Source organism: Eretmochelys imbricata, chromosome 22 (genome assembly GCF_965152235.1).
Source record: "Eretmochelys imbricata isolate rEreImb1 chromosome 22, rEreImb1.hap1, whole genome shotgun sequence".
Taxonomy (NCBI): Eukaryota; Metazoa; Chordata; order Testudines; family Cheloniidae; genus Eretmochelys; species Eretmochelys imbricata.
In genome coordinates this window covers 14,852,106-14,869,193 of record NC_135593.1, presented here as the reverse complement: position 1 = coordinate 14,869,193, position 17,088 = coordinate 14,852,106, and the positions used below count along the sequence as shown (strand labels likewise).

At 55.3% G+C, this 17,088-nt stretch overlaps 1 protein-coding gene across 1 annotated transcript; it reads left to right on the top strand.

Annotated features, from left to right (window-relative positions):
• Window positions 1-225: 225 nt before the first annotated feature.
• Window positions 226-15,809, top strand: LOC144278386 (zona pellucida sperm-binding protein 3 receptor-like). The gene is made up of 5 exons (XM_077839643.1): window positions 226-289; window positions 1,856-1,990; window positions 3,290-3,457; window positions 4,039-4,242; window positions 15,691-15,809. Exons 1-5 carry the CDS (start codon window positions 226-228, stop codon window positions 15,807-15,809), a joined length of 690 nt encoding a protein of 229 aa, XP_077695769.1.
• The last annotated feature ends 1,279 nt before the right edge of the window (window positions 15,810-17,088 follow it).

The window sequence follows — 17,088 nt, the reverse complement described above, 5'->3', positions numbered from 1 at the left end:
TTCCCTTCCGCCATGGGAAGGCTGGGTCAGGACAGAGCCAGACCCTGCTGGCAGCCAGCTCAGCCCGGTCAGAATCCCCAGGGTGAGGGGGAGATGGAAAAGCAAATACTACCTGTCTTTTGAAAGCTGGAGTCCAAGGCCAGTGGGAGAAGGACTGGAAACTTCAGAACAACTAAAGAGGGCAGTGTGTGGAAAGGGCACTGCACTGGGCCTGTGATGAGCACCATGGAGCTGGGACTCCTTGTCTTAGTCACGCTGGCTGGGTTTGGCTCTGGTGAGGAGGAGGAAGGTAAGTAATGGGGCAGGAGGCATTGGCTACACACAGTATGGTGCCTGTGAGCCACTAGGGAGGGAGCTAGCTGTGTCGGGATCCAGACAGCTCTGGTCAGTGTCCTTGCGGAGAAGAGCAGCTTTGCTTTGGTCACAGGGCAGCAGCTCTGTGGTCCGTGCAGAGTGCCCAGCCCAGAGGCTGAGCTAGTCCTGCTGGGACCCACCAAGGAAAGGGGGTGGTGGCTGCTTGTGCTTTCTCAGGCGCCCTCCTGGTGCTGCAGGGCCATGGGCTGGCAATGCTCTAAGCAGGCCCCGCTCTTTGTGTCACAGCCCGTGCAGCAGGGCACAGTGGGAGGTCACGATGGTGGCATCACACTGAAAGTGTGCCCACCCAGTCTTTGCCCAGAGCTGGGAAAGATCCTCCATTCGTGTCCTGCCAGTTCTCCCCAGCATAGGTTCCGTCTAGCGTTGAGTCACCCCTGCCTCTCGGGGGCCGAGGAGCTCCGTGCTCCTTTCTGTTTTGCTTCCCCGTCAGTGGAGAGGGCAGGAGTCGCTTCTCCAAACGGCGTCTCATGCCAAGGTCCGTCTCCCTGGCGTGCCCCGGGCTGGGTGGGAGGTTCTGCTGCTGATCTGGACCTGCTGGTGTTGGCACTCTCGGCCAGGCCCCGATACCCCCGCCCCTCACTGCTTCCAGACCCTTGCAGCGTTCTCAGGGTACAACTTCACCAGCCCCACTTCAGTCCCATGTGCAGACAGGAAGCGCAGCTGCCACCTGCAGAGAATCCCTTGTTGCAGCATCAGAGAAAAGCCATTGGGAACGCCATGGCAGGGCTGAGACCTCTTGGCAGGATCAGTCTGAGCTGCTGCTGCCTAGGGTGCACCTCTCCAGAGGATAAAGAGAGGGCGCCAGATCTCAGGCCTGTCACTCAGACATGCCATAAATGCCATGGGAGCCAGGACTCCTGGCTTCTATCCCCAGCTCTGCCAATGACTCCTCGTGGCCTTGGGCAAATCAGTCCCTTTGTCTATGCCTCAGTGTCTCTCTCCCCACCCCCATACCTGCTTGCTCCTGGGGTGCTCCCCAAGAGGCCCCTCAGCATCCGTAAAGGTCTGTGAGGCTGTGAAGGGCCACGGGAATGCAGAACGCTACTTGGGGCCCTTAGAAAGACCTGGGGCTGACCCTGTTGCAGAGTGTTGGCTAGCAGGGCCCTGCTTGATCTCCCAGCTGGCTTGCCTGGGGCTGGGGGATGTCGCGGCTCTGTCTGGAGCTCGGGCGCTGGAGCCTAGCCCGGTTGGGTGAGCTTGAGCAATAACAGTCACACGGGCATTCTTAGTGTGCTCGCTTGAGCCTGGCTAATGTGAGCCTGTCTACCTGGCTGGGTGGCTCATGCCAGCTGCAGTGTAGACACACCCTGGCAGGTTCAGTGCTGCTGCTGAGCCCTGGGGGAGCCTGGCCCAGCTAGGAAAGAGAATTCTGGGAGGTGGGGGTGGGAAACAGAATCATGGGGGTGCCCTGGGACCTGGGAGAAGAGAGAGGTCCCAGCCCATCTCTCCCTGTTGTTCTGCCTTGATCGGTCCCCTCCAGGAAGCTTGGACACATACTGGTCTGGCACGGCCCCCATCTGCATGGGGGGCTGCAAAGGGAAACACAAGGAGCTGAAGAGGAGCCAGTGTGGGAATGGCAGCTGCTGCTGGCTGGGATACAAATCCTTCTGTCGAGGTACAGGGGTGCTGTGGGAAGAGCAAAGGAGAGGCTGAGTTTGGTGGGGGAGGAACTGTGCAGGAACCTCACTGATCTCACCCCAAATGCACTCAGACACTGGGAAACAAGTCTGAAGTGGGGGTGGGGGTGGGAGGCTGTCTCCAGTAGCAGCCTGGTGAATTTATTTTGACAAATAGAAATTTGACCGAAAACATGAATTTTGTTTTGGTGTCTGGAACTATTTGTAAATTTCGGTCAAACTCAATGAATAGTTTCCACAGGGAAAAACCCTGATTTGTTTTAAGTTGAAATGCTTTGTTTAGAGGGCTTATTCGTTTGTTTCAACGTGGCATTTGGTTCTCAAATACAGCCAATTTAAAAAAAAAATTTAAAGGGGGGTGGGTGAAAATGTTAAACGGTGAATTGAAATGAAAAAATGCCGTCAAATCAACCCAAAACATTTTGGATGATTTGAAATGAATTTTATTATTTGATGAGATATTTAAAAATAACAACAATGGTTTTGGTTCAGTTCAAACCTGTCTGTTTTTTGTGTGTATGTGTATATATATTTGTGTGTGTGTATAAGGTTTTTATATACACACAACATATACATACATCTCTCTATGTGTGACCCCAAAGGCCCTTTTTATCTCCAACAAAAACTGTCTTTGGCTTGGAGAATTTGGGGGGGCATCTGGGAAGTGAGAATTATGGGGCATTTCCTGATGGTCCCCTTGGCAAGGAATTACAGCAGCTGTTGGCATCACGAGGTTTTGAGGTTAATGCAACAAGTCTGTGTCCTGGAGCAAGCTTGGTGGTTGAAAGGGTACGGGCTGGGGGTTGATGCAACATCTCTGTATCCTCGGTTTCCTGACATCCAGGAGATGGGCCAATGGATCCTCTCTGGGATCTGGAGCATTTACCTCCAGCCCCTGGCATCCTAGCATCCATTTAGGCTCCATGTCACATACCCAGAGCAGTTTACCAGCACTGCTAGCATGCATCCAGGCTGTGGCAGATACCCTGGCCATCACGGGTCCCAGGAGCTATATACCCTTGTCATCCATAGCATAAGTTGTTGCCATCTCTTTGGGATCCAGACCCCCATGCCCAGCATGTCCCCCCAAGGATCTGGTATTTACCCTTGGCATCTTTGTGGGGCTGTGGAATTATGCCAGCAGCCCTTGGCACCCCAATGATGCCAAGCATGTATCCATGGCATGCTGCTCTCTGGTGCCCCTTTGGTCTCTGTGGGGGTGGCGATACCTTCAGACTTCCAACCTGCACCATCCACTGGGACCTTTCTCTTCCCAGTGAACTGCGGGCGGCCAGAGGCAGACTTCAATTCCATGGTCTACGGCAATGACTGGTGGGTGGGCTCTGTGGTGCGCTACGGCTGCCGGCCCGGCTTCCTGCTGGTGGGGGACCCGGCCAGTGCTTGTCAGTCCGATGGCCACTGGACACCTAAACCCACCTGCCTCCGTGAGTACTGCGCCGTGCAGCACCGATGGGCAGTAAAATGGGTAGGATTGGGAGGAGCTAATGTTCCACCCTAGAGGTGGCTGCATCACAGTGGTGGCTGGAGTGTCCCTTATTTGCCGATTTTCCACCTGGGAGTCAGCATAGTCTGCAGGTCTGGCTGCACTGGGTGAGCTCCATTCAAAGACATCCCTGATGTGTGGCGGCGAGGGGGCTAATGGAGGAAACACCTCTGTCCCCCACCCCTCTGCAGTCAGGAGCAGGGGGAGAGTGGGGTGTCACTCTCCTATCCCAGCCTGGGGCTGCAGCATCAGCTTCACCTCGCTCCCTTAGGGGTGTTCCAAGCTCTGAAGAATGTGCTGGGTCTGCCGGGCTTGGGGACCTGCGCACTAAAAGGCTGCAGGGCTGGTTATTGGAACCCGGGGTGCTGGTGCCATCGGCAGCCTGATGCCTCATCAGCCCTGAGAGACCAGCCCCACTGCTCTGATAACCATGGCCCAGCCTCATGCTAATAACTCCCACGCTCTGTTCTCAGTGCCTGCCCCCAGCCCCGGGGTAACAGGGCTGCTGTCTCTCCCCGGCAGGGATATGCCTGCGGGGCCGGATCGAGATTAACGAGCGGGACATCGACGGCAGCTGCTCCTCCACCTGCACGGACAAGGCTCACCTCGGGGCCTTCCTCAACCACGGCTGCATCAAGATCTCCAACTGCGTCACCAAGCAGTGGGGCTGGACCCGCTGGTTCACGCGCTGCGACTTCTGCGAGTGCGACTGCTACGTCCCCTGCTGTAAGTGACCCCGTCCCATCCAGGGGGAGCCGCCTCCCCAGGCAACCTGATGGGACTTCCCTGCTGCTCCCATCCTATTGCAACACAATCGCTGCCCTGTGCTGGGTGGAATGGATTGGACCTGCTCTCCTGTGTGTGTGTGTGTGTGTGTGTGTGTGTGTGATCATGTCGCCCCCTAGTGGCTACTCCCCATAGAGTAAAAGCCCTAATGTACTGCTGCTGGTGGAGATTTTCCTTGCGCTGTAGTTGTCAACCCTGGTGTTCTTTGGTCCTAAAGGTCCTGGGTTTTATGCCTGACACCGCACGTGTATGGTTTGGCTGGTCCGCTTGTGACCACAGGATCAGTCAAGTTTCTTTCTTCACCTCTTGTCCTAAACATTGTTGGTGCGGGCTATCAGTTGCCAGGTTCCACCCCAGAAAGGCATGCCTTTTCCAGAGCACCCCTGACAGCAGTGTCTAAGAAATCTGATCCCAGTATGGAAAGGGCTACTGTCTGCCCATTTTGTGCCTTGTATGATGCAGAATGACTCTGCTGGCTGCGCTGGGGTTGCTCCCCGATTGGCACCGGCTGAGCCAAGAGCGAGGAAATTGGCGACTTTGTTTTGCAGTTGGCTCCATGATCAGAGCAGGAAAGTGAGTTTCGCTCTGCTGCTCTTCACTGGCCCATGGAGCCAAGGAGCAGAAGCTAGTCGCATGCCAGTCCAGATGCGCTCGCATGGCACCCTTGACTTGGCGTGGGGCACATGGGAGGGTGAGGGTCAGGATAATCTAACATCAAACAGACGCCCATTCTCTGAACGTGTTCTCGTTACAGCTTCCTCCAGGTAGAGATCTGGGGTGGATGGATTCGCGGGGAGCTGTTCAGCTGTGAAGGGGAGCTCCGTCCCAGGAGGGGCAGCAGCAAACCTGATGCTCACTGCACAGTAGGCTACCATACTGTGCCTCTCCCCGTCGGGCCAGACTCCTCCATCCATCTGTTCCCATCGCGCCCTTGGCACGATACTGGCAGTGTGCTTGTGGAAGTGCGTGGTTGTGTCTGTCTCCTGGGCTGGAACCGTTTGCCAGCCTGTCTTATTGGGGTGCAGCATCTGCAGAGGAAAGGACTGCCTCCCCCATAACTTAACCCTTTGCACCCTGATTTGTTCCAAACAAGCACGTAGGGGGATGGGTATACACAGTCATCTTCCTGCTCTGCAGGGGGTTACGCTGTGGGAGCCAGGGACCAGAGTTCCTAAGAACAGGAATGGAAGCCAAGGACTCCAGTCTTGCCCTCTTCTGAGACCGTGGGCAAAGGACAACACCGATCTCTGCCTCAGTTTTCCCATATGCTTAATGGGGATGAATAATACCCAGCCCTGGGTGTGGGGACATGTGGGGATTCGCTGTCCCTAATGCCCTTTGAATGAGGAACGTCATTATCTCAGTGCTGCAGATTGCTACAGCCTCCCCCGTTTCCTCTCACCAGAGCTGGAGTCTGTGTGGACAGGTTCCATTGGCAGCAGGTGCAGTGAACCAAACCAGCTGGCCAAAAGGGACTGCCCCTCCCTCCCACCTGCATGCCTGCCCTGGCGAGAGCCAATCCCTATCAAGGCAGAGGGGCATGAGCAGAGAGGAGCGGGGAGCAGAGGCCTTCAGCCTAAAGGAGCTTTAGTCAGGGGCAAACTGTGGAAAAGGTGAATTGTTCTGCAAGTGCTACCTTTGGAAATGCACCACCCACAGCAAGAGGGGAGAGGGAGCAGCTGTTCTACGTGGGGGAGAGGGTTGCTCCTGCCCTACTGTGGGATTAGGCACCAGTTTCCTCTTCTGACGCAGGGGGATGGAAGGCAGTTGAAGGGAATCCCCTTCCTTGCCTGCTTTTCTGTGATGCCATGCTACTCCCTGGCACCCAGCAGCCTCTGTCACATTTTCTCCCTCACCTAGCAGTTGGGGAGGGTCTGTGGGACACACAGGCCTCCGCCAGTGGTGTTCTCCCTCCTGGCCACATAGGGGGTAGGCATGGGGAAGGTGGGGATTAAACCCTGGGTATGGTGAATGCTGCTCCTGTCCTAGGGGCGTTGTCTCTGTCCCCTGGCTCCAAGCCTGTGACCATCACTCCAATAAATCTGTCTAGAGGTGACTGGTGTTTCAGTGTTATTGTTGGATGCGTCTCCTCACCCTCTAGCTCCCATCCACACTCCACCCAGTTAAGTCCCTATGTACAGAAGCCCCATCTCTCCTCCAGGGCTGGGGGTGGAGCTGGTTGGGAAGTGGGGTTTTGTTCCTGTGAAACAGTCCCATGAAAAAAATGATAGTTTTTGTTGAAAACTATCTAAGAAAAAAGGGCCATTTTTAACTGAAAAACCAGCACTCCCCAATTGTTTGGGTTTTGACAAGTGCCAGTCCCAAAAAAATGGGGACAAATTTTTTTTAGGTTGTGGCCAAAACTTTTTGGGTGCCAAAAAGTGAATGGGGGGGTTTTAAGTGAACAACTGAAAAAGATCATTGGAAAGCAACGTTTCCCCTGGAAATGACGCTTTTCTAACACTGTATTCATTTTTATGAAAAAGTTTCCACTGAAAAAGTATGACCAGTTCTAAGTGTGAGCTGTGCTGGCCTGGGAGCCGTTTGCATTCAGACCGAGGTGGCAGTTCTCGGTTTGGCCAGCAGTGTGCAGCACCAAATGAGGATAACCAGCATCCTCTCCCCTGCCTGCTGTTAGTCCAGGTATTTCCAGAGCATTGCGGTCACTGTGAATTTAATTTGTAAATCTAACAGGACCAAAGCCAGTGAGTTCAGGGCTAGTGAATTGGGTGCAGGTTCACAGGCTTCCAGGGAGCAGTAGCTCCTTGCACTCCGGAGGTGACATACACAGACAGTGCTATTCCTTCTTAGGCAGTTTCAGAGTAGCAGCCGTGTTAGTCTGTAGTCGCAAAAAGAAAAGGAGGACTTGTGGCACCTTAGAGACTAACCAATTTATTTGAGCATGAGCTTTCGTGAGCTACAGCTCACTTCATCGGATGCTGTAGCTCACGAAAGCTCATGCTCAAATAAATTGGTTAGTCTCTAAGGTGCCACAAGTCCTCCTTTTCTTCTTAGGCATTGATACTCACCAGCTGCCTCTCCAGGGTATTCCTACCCCCTCGCCTCCGCTCACGTGTTCTCCCCTCTCCTGTAGGTTCTGGAGCCCAAGCCCCTCATTGCTACAGCTCGTAGAGGCATGAGGCTGATTGACGGAGACGGTTAATGTTCTGTGCCCACACTGCTAGCTCAGCTGATTTCAGCTTTGGGCAGGCTTATGGGTGAGCTCAGCCAGTAAAGGCAGCTAAGGCAGCTGCTATGGCCAAAGAGTCACTGAGGGTGCCAACGGGAGAGCAACCCAGCTGGTTATTGGGCCTGCACACAGAACATGTCCCACATACTGTGCAAGGCTGTGCCTGCAGCCCCCCAGTGCTCTCCCCTGGTTAAAGGGGAGTTTCAGTTCCCCTCCTCTGTTCCTCCACAGGTGAGGCTGGAGGCTGTTCTTTACCCAGAGCTTCCTGAGCCTGCTACTCTACCACTTTCCATCTCCAGTGAGTCCACAGGCTCCTCTTTGGGGTCAGCACCTTGAGGGCCTGTCCCAGCTACTGTTCCATCCTTATTCTCCAGCCGGCTGGGGCTGCTCCCAGGGAGCGCGTGGATGGTTTGCATCCCAGCGAGGCGGCAGCAGCAGGGGGTTATGCTGAACCCAGTTTCCCCTCTCCAAAGGTCAGTGCTTTCTGCCATGGAAGTTGATGGCTGAGCTCCCGTTCATTGCAATGGGCAGCATGGGATTTAGCTGTAAAGGCAGGTTTCCTTTTACATCCCTCTCTGCAGCAGCATTGCAAAGAGGGAAATGGGCCTCTCTTTAAGGGGATGAAGGCGACAGACCCTCCCCTGACTCTCCACAGCCACAAGTGCCTGTTATATACCCCACCTCGGCAGGCTACCACCCACCTTGCCTGCGTACCCCCTTGCACCCAGGCCTCCTGTGCACCAACTCTTCCATCTAAACAAAGCTGCACATTTTGCTCATCCCCATGCCCGCTGCACCCCAATTATACCTGGGCTGCTGCCTGCGTAAAAGAAACCTACTGGTTCCTTCTGTGACCTTGGACCGGTCACTCCCTGTCTGCGCTGGAGATCCCCCAGCTGTACAGCGGAGATGATCTTCTCGCTCATCTGCATAAAGCAGTGTGAGATCCTCAGGGGAAAAGAGGACTTAGATGGGCAAAAATATTCTCCTTGCAGCACCTTTGATTACAAACCCAGCCCCTGTGAAATGCAGCCAGCTCTGGGGGAGCCAATGCCCTCCCCAAGAGCGTGGGGGAAGGGGAAGCTAGGCCACTAGGGCAGGGATCTTTAACGCCCTTGCAAAGGGGAGAGTTCGTAGCCTGCAGTAACTGCACAGACCTCAGTGTATCCAGTGGGGAAGGGTGAAGGATGGATGCTGCTGGATTTGACCCTGTGGGTTCCAGGGGTTTTCAGCCCTGTCGACCATCTTCTCCAGACAGAAAGCAGGAGACCTGTGGTTCATTTAGCCCCCTATCCCAGCTCCAAGCAAAGCCAGCCGCTGGCACTTTAGAGGCAGGTGCAAGAAAGCCCCATGTAGATAGATGCGTGATAGCCTGCAAGGTCTCATCCCAATCCCTAATAGTTAGAGCGTGGCTTGTCCTGTGGAGTGTGAGGTGGGGGCTCCCTACTAGAATATGTTAACATTGAGTAGCCCTATTTAACTGGGAGGAAGACTGGACAGTGGCGAACACCCTAGCCTGGGAATTAGGAGACATGGGTTCAATTCCCTGCTCTACTCCAATCTATGTGATCTTGGGCAAGACTCTTAATCCTTTGTGCCTCAGTTTCCCATCTGTAAAATGGGGATAGCAACAACTAGCTCTTGTAGAGTCCTTTATGTTTATTGATCTCAAAGAGTGCTGCCCTCTCTCATGGCAGGCAGGCTGAGGGGATCAATACGGTGCAGAGCGTGAGGTGCTCAGATACTCGTGGCCTGAGGCAGGTACGGACCAATAGAGAGCTAGAACCCAGGCTGGGCATCTTGTGAGCAACAATCAGCAGCTCAGCCGCAAGCTATTGAACTCCATGCAGGGGGCACTGGGGGAAGTTCAGGCCTGGGCAATGCTGGTCAGACCAGCCCCTTATTATCTCTGTTGGAACGGCCGAGGAGTCCAACGGCAGCGCCCCAGGGGAGCAGGCTGGCCAACCCCAGCTACCTAGAAGCCACCACCACCACCACGGGGGCCTTAAGAACCAGCAACTCTGTTCTTATTCTGGTTTGTCATGTGCAAACATTGGGGGGCGAGGGCGGGAGGGAACCAGGGTGATTCTGAAAATAGCTGTGACGTGGAGAGTCATTTCCAGTATCTCCTCCCCATGCTGCCCCCCTGCCCCAGCCCCATCCTCTGCAGGAAGGGGAGGGGGCTGGGAAGGATGGTAGGTTTTTCCAAGGCAATGGAGCTGAGCAGCAGTGGCTGGAGTTTGACTGTGAGTAACCTCACTGCAGCAGCAGCATCCCCTCCTCCCTGCCAGAGAAGGAGGCTGTGAGCAGGCCCAAGTGACAGGTAGAGAATTTAAAGCTACAGGTGCACACAGAGAGCTTGTCCTCCAGCTGCTTAACCTAGTTACTTCCAAGGCACTTTAGTATGTGCTCCCGGGGCAGCCGACGCGGGGACAGATCTGCTCTGTGGCTGGAGCTCTGAACAGAGAAGCAGCTCGGGTAAGTGACCTGCGCTGGGGTATGGTGGGGACGGGGAGCTAGTCACCAGGAGGAAAAAGAAGCTAACTGAGCTGGGGGAACTGATCCAGCTGGGGTGGCAAAGGAGGGTTCAGTCCTTGGGCTCTATTTTTACAGCAAGTCACCGCAGAAATGACTACATTGGAGAGGCCGAGGTGGGGGTAAAACATAACTGCGGGGGTCTGTGACTGCAACATGGGGGCAGGGAGTATGCAGTGCTGGGGCTGAGCAAACCCCAGGCCTTCTGAGAATACAGCCCCCAGGGCTCAGGTGGTCCAGAGAACACAGCGTTGTGTCTGGACAGCATCCCAAGGAGCCAAGGCCAGAGATGAGGCAGTGCTGGGTCTTGGGCTCAGTGGCTAGTAGGAGTTAGAGTGGCAGGGAGGGAGGGTGGGAGAGAGGGCTTGACAATGACCCTGTCCGCCTGTGGGAATTGTTTAAGCTGGGCTGGTCAAAGCCCAGATGTGTGTGCTGTCCTGTGAAGAGTCATGGCCTGGCTCCCTGGGGGGTGGGAGTTGATGGTCCTCATCCATCGGTAACCTAGCATGAAACCTGTGCACTCCCAGGGTGGGAGAAGAGTCAGACTGTGGCAAGGGGCATCCTGCCAGGAAGGAAGGGGTGAGAGAAAGGGAACCCCCTGGGGTCCCCAGATCTCTGTCTAGGGCTCAGTAGGAGAGAAATGAACCAATCCCTCCCCCCAAATCGCACCAGCACCTTCTCCCTCAGCTCAGGGTATGGAGAGATGCCCATCTGCCAACGCAATCCGTGCTTTGAGGATCCACTGAACCTGATACAGGGCCAGCCCTGCAGCCTATGGGCCCAAGCCAGAGCAGAGAGCTTCTTCCCCTCTAGTCCCATTGCTGGAGGGAGAGACTAGGTCAGCTCAGAAGCCGTGTAGTCAGTGTGGGGCTGGAGGCAGGGCTGGGGTTGTGCTGTTTGTGCCCCAACATCCATCCAGGGCATAGACCTTATGCCAATCCCCCATCCCAACAGACCAGCGATAAGCTGGGTTTAGCTGGCAGGCGCTGGGGCCCTCACTGCTGCCCCAAGGTGAGCTACGGCCAGCTAAGCAGTGGGTCGGGTTGATGGACAGGCCACTATTGCCTAAGCCCTTTGTATAACATTCATCATCTGACCAGATGAGCTATCTTATGGACTGCAGGCAGCACAAACACAACCCCCTGTCGCAGGCACTTCTCATCCGGGCAGAGATTTGCTCTGAGCTGCCTAGATTTCTTCTCTCCTTTCATTTCCAGTAGGAATAAATATTCAACAGCTCCAGTGGGCGGCAAAGGCTTTTAGCCACACAGGTTCCTCTCCATTCGCATTATGCTGGCTCCAGCAGGAAGCAGCCTCTTGCTCCCCCAGGGAATCTTCCTGGAGCTCAGTGTAACCCCATCTCCATTCCAGCCCTGGAAATGCACAAAGGAAGAGGCAATGGATTATTCTCTCCAGCAAATTCTGTGTGTGTGTGTGTGTTTTGAGATCGAGAGAGGCAGAGGGAATTGGAGGCACATGTGCTGTAAGGATAATTAAAATATGTTTACAGCAAGATCACGGTGATTTTCCAGCACTACCACTGATTTAAAAACCTCTTAGGGGAGCTTCTGCATTCTGACCCAGTTTTCAGAGCCCTGGTGGGGATATGGAAGGCTTATGGAAGGTCTCTTGTGTTCTGCATCTGTGCAGTGTGTCCCTGCTCCAGGACCAGACTCTGAGGTGCTACTGCAGTACAATTAATAACAATTCTTAAACACTATTATTTTATTATATAGGTACAAGGAATCACATGCTGCAATTGAATAACACTAAACTGAGAGCCAGGGAAAGGAAATACCATTCCATTCTTCCATTCCCACGAGGTATTCTTATCTTTCTGTATGATTATACTCAACCTGTGGAACCTCCTGCTGCAGGAGGTCACAGAGGATGAGGTTTTCAAAAGCACCTAAATGACCTAGGAGCACTAGTCCTGACTTGTGCTCCTGAGTCATTTAGATGCTTCCAAAAATCCCATCCTGAGTGAAATGCTGCAAGTAGGATTTAATCAGGGCTTGGCAAATTTTAATCATCATTTCAATAAAACATTGTAAGTGCCATAAGTCAAGCTAAACAGGGTGGACAGATCTTTTGCTTCAGGGCCAAACTTACGTACACAAGGGTCAGAAGGAATGCACAGATTCACACCTACGGCACCAAACCATTGGTAGGGTGCAGCATGCAGTTTTGTGCCATTCTCTATTGCACCAGCTCTTAACCATGGCTGGAGACAAGTGCCAGATTAGGTACACAGCTAACAGACCAGTGAATGTAATCCCTGACCCAGGATACAGTCTATTCCTATGATAGGTCCATGGGTCACCCATAACTCCAGCCCAACACCCACCAGGACAGGTTATCCCTCAGCCACGATGGGGGAGAGAGTGCCTGTTGTCATACCCTTCTGGGTACAGCCACCGAGATAGCCTCACACTTCTATGAACAGCCATGTCCCCCTACCTCCCATATGGCTGTACCAAAGACACAGTGGCCAGTGCAAAGCTAGGCTCAAAGCCCAGCTTAGAGAGCTTGTTTCTTAAAGCCAAGCCAGCAGGCAGGACCCTAACTAGGAGTCATGGCCCTACTTCCCCAACAAAGAGAACAGACTGTCAGCATTTCAGGGCAGGGGCTGTCTAGACCCCCTGTCTGTACAGTGCCTAACACAAGGAGGCCCCTGATCTCAGCTGGGGCCTCTAGGCCCTACTGCGATGAAAATTAATAACAGAGCTAGCATTGTGACTCCTGACTCGCTCCGTTCACATAAGCCGCAGCAAGTAATGGATCTAAGGTGGGCTGAGTTTTGTGGGGTGGTGTCAGAATTTGTGGGAATTCAGTGCTGGGGGCATTCCACCCAGGAGAAGAGCAGTGGGGATCCTCTTGTGAAATGGCCACAGCCAAAAGGACTGAATCCTCTGCTTGTCCACGCCACATGGGCAGTTAGGCAAGCTGCTCTGCCACTGACTCATCTGTGCGTTTCAGTCCTGTCTTAAGGGTATTATTTGTATTGTGGTAGCAACCGAAGGCTCCAGCCAGGCTCAGAACCCCATTGCGCTAGGGGCTGTATAGACAGAATGAGAGAGAGTCCCTGCCCCCCAGAAAACCTAAGTTTGAAAAGAAGTGTTGTTAGCCCTAGGGAAGTTCAGTTTCCATAGCCCATTCCTCCTGAAGCTGCCAGAAAGGGGGCTAATTCATACCAATTGTTGTGGTTTCTGAACTGTAGACACTTATGTCCTAGGGACTGGACTGAGACCCACCAAGCTCATCTCACACATGGGAATGCCCAAGAGAGGGGATCCCCTTTCCAGCGCTACTGACCTGGCAGGAGTGAAGCCAAGTGATGGACGAGATGGGCAGCGGTTTCTGAAAAAGGCAAACCCAGAATTGTTGTACTCCTGCTATGAAAGAAAAATTACCCAAACAAGCCAGAGCACAGAATCGGCTTATGAGCTTACATGGAACATTAAACGGCAGTAACACATAAACCCAGGAATGTCTTAGGCTGGGTATAGCGCAAGGTACCTAAGGGAGTTAGGCACCCTATAGTAGGATTTGTCTACGACCCAGCTCAAAGAGATTTAGGCTCCTAACATCCATTTATTTCAGTGGAAGTTAGGAGCCTAAATACCTTTGTGAATCTGGGCCTAAGTGACTTGGGAGCCCAAGTCAGAGTAAAAGTCAGCAGCGTTCAAGTTATTTAGGAGCTTTTGGAAACTTCTCTCCCCCCACCCCACCCCCAGCTCCCACTGATTTTCAGTGGGATTTGAGCCACTTAACTCCCTTATGGTGCTTGTGTAAACTCACAAGATAACTTAAATGAACCAAGAATTCACCACGCTGAGCCTTGTTCTGTGTATAAACAAGTCCCCTCACTGTCCCCTGCCTGGGGTATTCGCAGCTCCCCGGCCTTCCTAATGTCCGACCTGGAGACCTCTGTACTCCTTTAACCACCCCGCACTACCGCCCCTGGCAGCAGGTGGCCCCCCTGCCATTACACATGGCTTGCGTCTGACTCCCAGTTTAACTGATTTCCAGTCTGAGTTTGGTCCAACCATCAGCGCATAGTCACTGTCTCCAGCTGTCTCCCACCCTCCCGGTGACTGGCGGTGGCAGCAGGAAAGCTCTCCACAGCTCAGCAGATGGTTTTCTAATTAATACCCTCATTAATGTCGCTCATTTCCATATGTCTTCCATGCTTTAAGAAATGTTGTGGGTGATATGTGTGACTAGTAACGATGGCACGAGCCATGCAGAGAGGTGCCGGGGCTGCGTGAGCTCTGGTGAGGAACGCCAGGGCTCTGACATCATGTTGATGGAGGCCTGAACAGAGAGTGAGATTCCTCCTCCCAGACACCCCACCACAACCTGGCTGATGCACCTCAGTCCTGACCTGCAGCCCCCATCCCCCAGCACCTCTACCCCCCATCACTTCCCCACAGCCCTGCTGATACGTATTCCTGGCCTGCAGACCCCAGGTATTCCAGTCCTAGGACACCCCCCCACCCCTCCCACCTTGCTGGTGCACCAATCTGCAGTATCCCTGCTACTCTCCCTGCACAGCTCCGCTGACATACTTCATTTCCCAAGGGCTCACCCTAGTTTATTTTAGGGTTCCCACACAATCCCCTGACAGCGCTCCCTGCTGTTCCACCCTTTGGGCTCTCCTGACTGGAAACAGATCCATTTGCCGAAGGGGTGTGTGACTGTGCGCACATCCACATAGGGCAGGGAGTTTGTGATGAATCAACCTCCGAATCTGTTTGAATGTTTCCCCTTTTGTTGCACTTCCCTCATTAATTACACCCAGTAACTCTGGGGGGCTTTGGGTGATGGTCAGGCTACCTGATCTTAGCTGCCTATCACAGCCAAGCTGGAGCTGCCCTCTGTCTGCAGCCAGTGGGCAATGTGGGTATCCCCGGGGCGCATCTCTACAGGGAAGGGCCTTTAGAAAATTTCAGTTGATGCAAGAGCTGTGGGTGCAGCACTCCATGTCCTCCAGCCTCCGGAGAACTGGGCCCCTCTTTCTTGGCTGGGCTGGGTACAAACGCTGCTGTCTAGCTGCCACGGTGCAATGCTGCTGCGTTCTGTCAGTAACACAGACCATGGCCACTGCGGCAGGGCCAGCCATGCCTTTCGGAGCCGGAGTGGGGATTGTCTGGGGTGGGCCAGAGGGGACGAACAGCACGCCCAGGCCTGCAGGAGTAGGCGCTCTGGCCAGCCCTTACCTTTAGGGTCCTGGACAAGACAGCGCTTGGGTTACTGCCTCTTTAAGAGAGGCTGCTGTGTGGGCTGGGGAAGTAAGACCTGCCTGGAAAGCCCAGCCTCATTCAGCAGAAGCTGGGACCCTACTGGAAAGGACCCAGGGGATGGATGGAGGCAGCTCCAGGAGAGGGGTCCCTAGCCGGCGGCTTGGCTGAGAAGGCATTTTCCAGCGGGGGGAGGCGGCAGCCGAGCCAGCCCCACCTGCGAGGCAATGGAGAAGCCAGCGCCAGCTGGGGACTGATTGCAGCGGGTAACGTGCACATCCCCGGGAAGCTGCAAGTGTGATGGGAGCCCGGCGCCTGCAGTAACCTGGCAGCCCCTTCATTGCGCCGGTCTCTCTCTCTCTCTGGGTGCACGCTCAGCCCGGCGTCGAGCGCTTCCTCCCTGAGCCTCGGCCCCCGCAGGCAGGAGACCTCGCCTCTTTGTCTGCGAAGGCGAAGGTGAGGGCGTTTACACGGAGACGCGCCGCCACATGCCGGCGGCTCGGGGACTCCAGGCAGCGGGCGGCGGCGCGGCGCGGTAGATCCGTCGCCCCTCCAAGGACGGGGAGCCGGGCCGAGCCCCGTAACGCGCTAAGGTGAGCGTTGCAAAGGTCTGCCCCCTTTTATACCACGGCGGCCAGCTTGCAAAGCCCCCTTCCCCTGCCACCCGCAGGCGGGTGAGCTGCCCAGAGACACGAGGGGGTGCGTGCGGGGAGCAGGGGGCCGATCAATTTTGCTGCAGTTTGGAGGGGGGGCAGAGTATGAAAGAGATGGGGGGGCGCTGAGGACTCTTCCTGGCACATCTGCCCCCTTGGGGGGGCTGAAGTCGGAGCGATGCTGGGGGGTGGGTGTCTCGGTGCTTGCGAGGAGCCGCGGGAGGCGTCAAGGTGACCCCCGAGGGCTCCGCCTGGCTCAAACTTTGCCTTGGACCCTCTAGCTCCGGGGGGGCTGCGGCCGCCGGGGCGCCTGGCGCAGCGAGGGGCGAGCGCCTGGGATGTCGGGGCCCTGGGGCCAGCGAGCCAAGAGCCCTTCGCGGGGGATGGGGGCTGGCGCTTTGCCAGCCCTGCAAGGGCTCTGCCCGCATCAGGGAGCGGCCCAGCCAAGGATGCTCTGCCCGGAATTCCCCAGCCGGGCCCGCAGCTCCAGGGAGGCATTAATACCCCAGCCGTGGGGGGGCAAGGGGCCCGGGCTGCTCGCCTGCAGGCTCAGCTCCCCTTCCCCCAGCAGCAGGCCCCCACAGGCCTGCCCCATTTGGGGCTCTCCTGAGGCCAGGTGCAGTGTAGGGGGTCTGGGCAGTGCTAACAGCGTCCCCCACTTCCCTGGATGAGCCCCACCGTGAACCCCGGTGCCGTGCAGCCCTCTCTGGGGTGGAGCCCACCGCCTGCTGCCCGGCGCACGGCAACACGGCACTGCAGTGTCGGGTGGGCAGCAAAGGAGGCTCATGTCCCCGTTATTGCTGGGGTGACATCAGTTAGACTTTGGCGAGGGCACCTGCTGCTCATCTGAAAAGAGCCAGGGGAACGTGAACAAAGCCAGGTTCCCCTGGGCACCCTCCGCAGTCCGGCACCATGCAGGGGCCGATAGGCTCGTAGGGAAGAGCATCTCCTGTGCCAGCTCTTCCTTGCAGGTCTGCTACCCCAGCACTGGCCTAGCGCCCTGCCTGTCACCACAGCCTGAGCTGCTCCGGCTGCTGAGAGCAACCCAGGATCCTGTGGGACCTACTGGAGTGAGGCAGATGATCAGATGCGGTCGGGCGGGTTTAACACAGGAAGGATTGGCTGTGGAAGGGGGGAGCCTTTTGCCCCAAGAATTGCAATGCAT